Genomic DNA, 9,185 nt, shown 5'->3' with positions numbered 1-9,185 from the left:
GGATTCCTGTATCTGTATGCAAAAATTTCTGTATCTATATGCAAGGATTTCTGTAATTTGAGTCTCCATATGAAGTTTTCGACTTGTAATGTGAGAACAAAGAAAGTTTAAACATTGCATGGCAATGTGGAATTCACCAGGTACATTTTCTCACAGTACATGTGCCACAGGGATGATTAGACCAGGCCTGTTGTGGCCTGGTACCCTCCCCAGAACTATTAAGACCCCAAGAGCTTAATTTGGTGCTTGGTTGTGGCAAATCTTTGCCCCACTCTCTGCCAAATCACACTTGAAGAGGTACATCCTTTTACACAACCTGAAAGGTGCAGAAAGTTAATTTAATTCCAAGCAGATCAGTTTGTTGATGAGTTTTGCATGCTCCTGCCCCATGCCACTTCCCCAATAATCTTTGGGGACTACTTCTGGGATTTGTTCCTTTGGGAAAGCCACACAAAATAACTTGGGAAATGAGTAGTGCATATAAACACAGCTGTTTTCCACTTTCATCTCTCATCTGCTTAGCTCCGAACTCCATCTCTACAGTTTTGCTAATGTCCATAGCCTTGTGGGCTGAGCTTTTCAGCTGGCAAGATCATAGGAGGATGAGACCAGTGATGTTCAGGTCCTCTATAGAGTGGTAGAAGGAAAAGGCTGGATTACTACCTTTCTCTGCCAAACTCACTCCATGAGTTCTCTATGCCACTAAGCCACTCTTCCATTTGGAGACAGAAAGACTATAATCAAGAACTAATTTGTCACTCTTTACACAGGCTTGACAACAGATTGTATTTCCATCATAAACAAATGCTAAGAGATCACTGCTGGCAACTGCATCCCTGATTGTACAACAAGAAAATGCAAGGAGCTGGAGCAATTACAGAAAGCTGCCAATTCCAACAAAATTGAAGTATTATCAAGTTATGAAATCCAGGCTCTCCACAGAAAGACCCAGTTCCTAACCTTGTATATTGCTACTTCGTGGCAGGAAGAGCTCTAAAGAAGCTTTGCAAGGTCACCTCCTCCAGTAATGAATCATACTTTTCTGTCCCAAACATGTCTGGAATTCTTTTTTAATATGTTGATCAGATATGTATCACGGGAAGAAGAATTTTTAAAGATTTGGATAATATTGCTAGAAGCATGGCTATTTAACTCAGAGAACATGGTAGGTGTGCATTTTCCATATTTCATTTAATTGTGCATACACACACTCATTCACCCAATTGGAGAGAGCTGTGGAGCAATAAGAAGACATCTTTAAAGGGCCATCAAAAAGTTAATTTCCAGACTGCTGTCCCAAAGCCAAAAGGTACATTTGAACATACACTGATATCCTACAGGGCCAATTGGTTCAGGAAGAATACTCCCAACCTCATTTATGCTGTGAACTATTAATTACCTTTGGGCTGCAAATTTCTTGTGTCTAACTCATAATAATTCACTCATTTGAGAAAAGAACTGAAAAAACATTAGAAACCTGAGAGTCTGGGAGGATTATTTGAGGAAGCACCTGCTTTTTAAGGAGAATAAAACCTGTAGTAGAGGGAGACAAAATATTTTGAAAGCCATGGTGCTGCAGGAAATAAAAGCAGCTAGGAATCCCCATCCACTTCCTCTCTCCAGTGCAGTAGCATAGCTGCTACATCCATAGCATGCCGCTAATAGTAGAGACAAGTTTCAACAGCACTAGTGTCTAATTCTGTTGTGCTGGTCTGGCAAGAAGGGTACAACACTGGCAGCTTCAGAAGCCTGCGAAAAGATATATATCCTGAAGAAAAGGGCTCAACAGAAGTAGTGCTGAAGAAATGAATGGGAACAACTGAAAAGGAACAATTTTAAAGAACAACCTTTAATAAAAGATCTGCTGGTAAATGATTGCATTTTCCCAGAGAAAATATCGTAATCGTAAGCGAGATGCATTTTCACAGAGGCTTTTGTCGAGGGAGCTGCACACTTCCTGTAAATTGAACACCCAGTGAATTTCCTCCTGCTTTTCATGAAAGCAAGCAAGCAACTCTCCCACTTTCAACCACCTCCTGAAGGGATAAACTTTACCATAAGTATGCACCAAGAGCTGTCTGGAAAAAAACACTATTTGTTTCCCAAAAGTACTTATGCAAGTTGAACAGTGAAGGATTTACTCTGTTTCTCTACTTGGGTAAAAGAATGAGAAGCAGTCCTGTGACCCAGGCTTCTAGCAAAGCATGAGGTCAGCATGGACTCGTGCTGCAGAGCAGGCCTGTCTTCTGATACAGTAATACTGATTTTCACACTTATACTTCTTATAAACCACCAAGAAAGGGCACAGACAAGTCACAATGATCTCAAGTGAAGTTGTTCAAATGCACAATTCAAAAAACTCCGTAAGAAGAGGCATGCTCAAATAATACTCGCAAAGTAGATTTTTCAGCCCCCCTGACCTGTGGAAGTCTAGAATATCCCAACGGCTTTCCTGATTCAATTCTCATGCCCATATGCTTATCCTAGGGCTCAATGAAAGGAAGTTTAGACAGCGGTTTTTAAAAAGGAGAACTTGCAGAACAGTATAAAATGTTACTAGATTCTCCTCTCCAACACCATTGTTTAGAACACGCTCCAGTCCATCCTAAAAGGAGGTAAAGTAACCCAGGCATACATGGTGAAGAGAGGACTACTTTGGCCATCATCAAAGCAGCACTGTTACAGAAAGGGTTTTAGGTGACTGGTGGACTGACACATCTTAAATTATGTGACCTTTGCATACTGTCACATAAAACATTTTAAAGGTATGCACTCATTGAGATTCATCATTAGTTCCCCAGGAGAAAGAGAAATACAAATGGCTGGAAATAAAATGTGTTGTGCAGGTCTCTGGAAAAAGTACTGCCTCTGTAGTTTCACCTAAGAAAATCAAAACCTCACTTTCATATATGGCACACATCATTTTTTTGTGATACCCCTAGCCATTTTAGTAATTTTTTTGCATATACACAGCACAAAATAACACCTTCCCACAAGATAAGCTACAGGGAGAATTACAACTTCTTCCCATCTCACAAGATAGAGGTGTCACAGTTCCTTAAATTTCATTCATTCTTTGTTCTTACAAAACAAATACATTGTAGTACCAGTTTGCCATTCCAACAAGGAACCAAAGATATGGGAGAGGTACAGTGGGGCAAATTCACATACAATACAACAGAGCTTAACTGGGAATGTCCTGCAACATTTAAAACTGTAAAATACCTTTTAAAAAACACGATCTTTCTTGAAAAAATAAACCACAGCTGTTCATTTACACTTTTCTGCACATTATTTGGAGGATGGAAAAATAAACATGATTCTGCTCCACTAGGAAGAATTTAGCCATTCACTCCAGAAGAGTGGCTCACCATTCCCAAGCAGTGCTTAGGTGAGAGTTGCATTTTTCTTGATGACTGTCTCTTGCTTTCTGCATTCCCCTTCCTTCCCATTTCTTTTTCTGGGCATGAAGTCTTTGGTCTCAGAGAACTTGATGTAGCACAGCTTAATAAGCATGTACTAATGGTATTCACAGTCAGGTAGATGGAAAGGGGAAGGCATGAGGACTGGTCCTGATGAAGGGGAGGGCTGGGATGGAGAACTGAAGGAGATACTGCCTGTCAGCTCCTAGATAGCGCCTTCGCTGTGCATATTGTGGTTGGACTTGTTGTGAGTCACACAGTTCTGTTCATTCAGCAAATTTGCCGTCTCATCTGGCAAACCATCAGGTAGTTCTGTAAGAGGAAGTTCGATTTTAGTGTTTTCACTGTCAGAGGACTGAGGTGTTTTGTCCATCCTGGATGCCATTAAGGCATTTTGATACTGTTGTCTTGAAATCTGTGTCAAGTATATGAAGTGAAAGAAAAGAAAATCCACAATTAATATTTGACTAATATTTTATTAGCAGTCACTCACACCTAATTTCCCCAACTTGTCCTGCATGCTTCTATGTTTCTGGCATAATATTACATCAGGACGATCGTTTAATTCAGTGCTTAGGCTTTATAAATGTTACTGAGCATTATTAAGCAACAATGTCAAATCACAACTCACTCATTTTATTATCAAATTCAAACTCAAAGGATGACTTTAGGCCAGTCATTCTCTCTCAGCCCAACCTACCTGACAAAGCAGCTGTTGTGAAGAGAAAATGGAGGTGGCAGAACAATGTTCTAAGCCACTTTGTCCCCCCACTGGGGAGAAGAGCAGGGAATAAGTAAAATAAATAAAATTCTGCATATCATCCAGAGGCACAACCAAATTTGCCATCAAGCCTTCTTTCCTAAGCTCTGTTTCTCTTCTTCCCTCCTGGTCTCATGATCCACAGTTTGAGAAGCATTTCCCCAGAATCTCAAAGCCACTGATCTTTCTCTTTTGCTTCACAGCTTTTTAGAGACTACCCCTTCATGTTACCTATTTTACCAGTAAGTGTTACACAGTTCCAAAAGTTTTCACCTCATACTGAATTCATTTGGTAAATCTCTACTTTCAAACAGCGTATTTGTTAAATTTAGGGGTTGAAGAATGCTTAAAAGATTTTTTACTCAAATATATTTTGATTTTTAAAAAACAGCAAATATCATTGACTTGGTATAATACACAGGAAACAACGTATCAAAATGTCAATAATATTCCTAAAGATGGGTTAGTGGATGTGATTTTTCCATTACCTAAGATTTAACAACAACAACATTTGATTTATATACTACCCTTCAGGACAACTTAATGTCCACTCACAGCGGTTTATGAAGTATGTTATTATTATCCCCACAACAATCACCCTGTGAGGTGGGTGGAGCTGAGAGAGCTTGGAGAGAACTGTGATTGACCCAAGGTCACCCAGATGGCTTCAAGAAGAGGAGTGGGAAATCGAACCTGGCTCTCTAGATAAGAGTCCCGCCGCTCGTAACCACTACACCACTCTCTACAAATGTTCCCCCATGCACAGTACCCTCAGAAAACATGGTATTAGAAGCAATATTTCTGCTCTGAAAAAGAAAATAATACTACAGTGTCAGCTCCCCCCTTCATGAGTCCTACAGTCAGAATTTATTGCATTCAAATGTTAGCTGCTTTAATAACAGAACTGATTTAAACAACTAGGGACTATGATCAGCCTACCTCCTATACCCTACATGTAGAAGAGAGCTACCCATTTTCCTTTCCTACCTTGACATACTGAATGTCTGAGACTGCTCTCACTGAGTAGTCAGGAACATATACTTGAACAAATGAGGAGTTAAGTTGGTTGCTGCTACTCCCTAATGTTGGTGTCACTGCATCAATGCGATCCCTTCTATTAAGAGAGTCTGAATGATTCAAGCCACAAGGACGAGGTGGTGATTTGTTCTCAGCTAGGGGAAAAAAGAGAGAAATATATTTAAGTAAATAGAAAAACAAACACCTTTTAAATCTTACGGGATAGTTTGGAAGGTAACTTGGCTATGTAACCTACTAATAGTTCATTCAACACATTCAAGAACTTAAGTACATTTATAATTCACTCCCAAGCATATTCAATCAGAAGTAAATCCTACCTTATTTCCAAGCAAGAAGAGAATTGTAGATGTAGTTCCCTTTTACACCTGAAACCACTGAAAGCACCCCACTTTACAAGCATGAATCAAAGTGATGTAACAATTTGTCCAAAGACCCAGAGCAAGTCACTGTTGGATGAATAGAAAAAGAGTCCAGTAGCACCTTTAAGACTAACCAACTTTACTGTAGCATAAGCTTTCAAGAACCACAGTTCTCTTCGTCAGATGCATGGAGGGTATGAAGAAACTGGTCAGATATATATAGGTGGTGAGGGGAGGGGGGAGTAGATGCAATCAGTAGCTTCTGATAATGGGATTAGTTTGCTTCTGATAATGAAATCATCAAGCATTTTTGGGGCTACAGTACCCACCAAATGAAGTGAGGAAACAAATCGACAGGGCCAGACTAGTACCAGAAACAGCCTACTCCAGGACAAAATTGCTTGTTTTAAATCTCTTGGTCGGTGGGTTTCACCTTATACTGGAAACCCACCGACCGATATTCATATCTGCATGCCTCCAGCTACCACCCTAAACATACCACTCGATTGATTGTCTACAGCCAAGCTTTACGTTACAATTGTATCTGCTCCAATGCTCTTGATCGGGACTCCCACTTAAGATTTACAACAAACATTTTTGGGGCTACAGTACCCACCAAATGAAGTGAGGAAACAAATTGACAGGGCTAGACTAGTACCTGAAACTGCCTACTCCAGGACAAACCTAAAGGAACTAACAACAGAACACCACTGGTTGTCACCTATAGTTCCCAGCTCAAACCCATCCAGCGTATCATCAATGATCTACAACCCATCCTGGAAAATGATGCCTCTCTCTCAGAAGCCCTGGGTGGAAGACCTCTCCTTGCCTACAGACAGCCCCCCAACCTTAAACGACTTCTCACTAACAGCCATGAATCTGCTAGCAGAGTCATCAGCACAGGTACGAGACCCTGCAACAGACCCAGATGCCAACTCTGCCCTCTTATCTACCCAGGAAATATGATTACAGGACCCAATAGCATCAACTGCACTATCTCTGGCTCTTATAGCTGCTCATCCTCCAACGTGATATATCCCCTCATGTGCCAACAATGTCCATCTGCTCTGTACGTTGGACAAACCAGTCAACCTCTGCGCAAAAGAATAAATGGACACAAATCTGACATTAAAAATGGCAACATCCAGAAACCAATGGGAGAACACTTCAATCTACCAGGACATTCCATCAAGGACTTAAAAGTCACCATAGTTCAACAGAAACCTTTCAAAAACAAAATCCAACACGAAGCTGCTGAATTGGAAATCATATGCAAATTTGACTCCGTCAGACTTGGATTGAATAGAGACTATGAATGGTTATCTCATTATCAGAAGTAACTGATTTCATTATCAGAAGCTAATGATTGCATCTACTCCCCCCATCCCCTCACCACCTCTCTCTCTCTATATCTATCTATCTATCTATCTATCTATCTATCTATCTATCTATCTATCTATCTATCTATCTATCTATCTATCTATCTATCTATCTATCTGTCTGTCTGTCTGTCTGTCTGTCTGTCTGTCTGTCTGTCTGTCTGTCTGTCTGTCTGTCTGTCTGTCTGTCTGTCTGTCTGTCTGACAAGTTTCTTCATACCCTCCACGCATCTGACGAAGAGAACTGTGGTAGCTTACGCTACAGTAAAGTTGGTTAGTCTTAAAGGTGCTACTGGACTCTTTTCTATTTTGCTACTGCAGACTAACACGGCTAACTCCTCTGGACCTACGTTGGATGAATGAAATGAAAGCCTTATCCTAGTTTCAAGGATTAAAAAATAAATAAACTACAGGCATTTTAAGAGAACAGTGCCTGAGCTGCTGTTGATACAGTACCATCTGAGAAACTCAGTGCACTGTCTTTTGAGTTCAATTCTCAGCTGTTTCTGTACTCCATCAGATGATGGCCGCTTCTTATATTACACCATCACAGGTTTTTGAAAAGATGTACAGGGATGGGAGGTGGTTAGAAAAAAGATGCAAGTACATTTCTTTGAACTGTAGAATGAGCAGTTGGTAGTATGACAAAATTGGAAAACTCTTTGGCACTGTTCAAGCATACAATTTAGTTCATCTAAAGCCACATTCAACACTCAATTTACAACTGGAAAAAAGTGATGGATTTTTTTTTTAAAGTCATGAATGATAATTTTTCCTCCCATTTTAAACATTCAGCATCTGTTTTAAAAATAGCCCAATATAAAATGAATTCTGAACTTAACACAAAATGCCACCTTTTAAAACTGAATTTATGATTCGCTTAGGACCTCTGAAGGAATGTTTTTCTTTGTAATGAATGATGCATCAGTCATCAAACAGCACAATGGCTCATGTACTCATAATATGGCTTGACAATGAAGGATGGGAGAGCTGCCACAGCTTTGATCCACAGGTGGGTGAACTTTTGCTCCTGCTCAGCACGGAAGTGCTCTTATATCTGCCTGACAATATTTACTTTTGTGGAACTGGGGTAGTGCAGAGCAGGAATATCACAGAGGACAGACTAAAGCAGAAAGGAACACTTGAAAGAAAAAGCAATTATAGCTGCAAACGCACCTTGTCCCATAGATAAAAGCACTGCAATACCGGCAATTATATTTATCACTCTTTTCTAATAATCCCTACTATAGAATTTTTCTTTTCATTAAACGTTATTTAAAGCATTCATATTCTACTTTTTGTATAAACTATAACTGAGGCAGCTTATAAGACAATATATAATAAAAAATAATTAAAACACTAAACACGCATTTCATACCATACACCAATAATAAACACACATCAGAATTAATGACTTAAACCATCAATAACATCAGATTAAAAGGATAAAATTATAACAGTGCAACTGCCAGATAATGTTTTGGAATTAACTGGCTAGGATGGACTGGAACCATTGCACCACGTGCCCAATTCCCACCAGCTACTCTAGAAGGATAACATAGTCAATGGGACTGAAAGCTACCAAGAGATCCAGAAGAATCAACAAGGTCACAATCTGACTCCATGTAAAGTTTGTCAAGCATGGGTGACTATGGTAGTTTCTGACTCACAACTAGCCCTGTAACCTAGCTGAAACAGGCCCAAAGAATCCATAATTTCAAGAAAACCTGGAACTGTACTGCCATCTCATCCTCTAGCATCTTGCCCCAAAGGGGAGTATTTACAACACACTGATTATTATAAATATCTTCAGAGCTGAGTCTTTCTTAAGGAGGATCTCACTATCACCAAAAGTGGATGGAAAGATTCCCTCCATTAAAACACCAACCACCCATGCAATATCCTTTGGTTAGCTGCTATAAGCCAAGAGGGGGAAAGGCCAAATATACATATGGTAGGATGCACTTCCACAGTCAAATAGTCCACATCTTTAAGACTGCAACAACTGACATTCATCCATAAAAACCTGGTAAGACTGCACTCCAACAACAACCTGAAGCTGGTCTTGTATAATAATGACGTTCAAGTGAGCAAAATGCATGGAAAACAAGTTACAGCACTTGGTTGTACAGGCTTCTATCATCAGAGGCAACCTCAAAAGTCCCCTTAATTATATGGAACAATTCTGCTGAATGACGTTGCATGGATGCATTGCTAACAGTTAGTA

General features: G+C 39.9%; 1 protein-coding gene across 1 annotated transcript in view; it reads right to left on the bottom strand.

The window, feature by feature from the left end:
* Positions 1 to 1,830: 1,830 nt before the first annotated feature.
* Positions 1,831 to 9,185, bottom strand: part of CNNM2 (cyclin and CBS domain divalent metal cation transport mediator 2) — a 199,330-nt gene continuing 191,975 nt past the window's right edge. Inside the window, exons 7-8 of the mRNA XM_054984188.1 lie at positions 5,170 to 5,354; positions 1,831 to 3,837 (exon numbers count right to left, since the gene is read on the bottom strand). Of these exons, the coding sequence (XP_054840163.1) occupies positions 3,628 to 3,837; positions 5,170 to 5,354 (395 nt within the window). The 3' untranslated portion in view covers positions 1,831 to 3,627. The remainder of the gene's footprint in view (positions 3,838 to 5,169; positions 5,355 to 9,185) is intronic.

The sequence above is a fragment of the Eublepharis macularius genome, chromosome 6, assembly GCF_028583425.1.
Source record: "Eublepharis macularius isolate TG4126 chromosome 6, MPM_Emac_v1.0, whole genome shotgun sequence".
NCBI lineage: Eukaryota > Metazoa > Chordata > Lepidosauria > Squamata > Eublepharidae > Eublepharis > Eublepharis macularius.
This window is presented reverse-complemented; position numbering and strand designations above follow the sequence as displayed.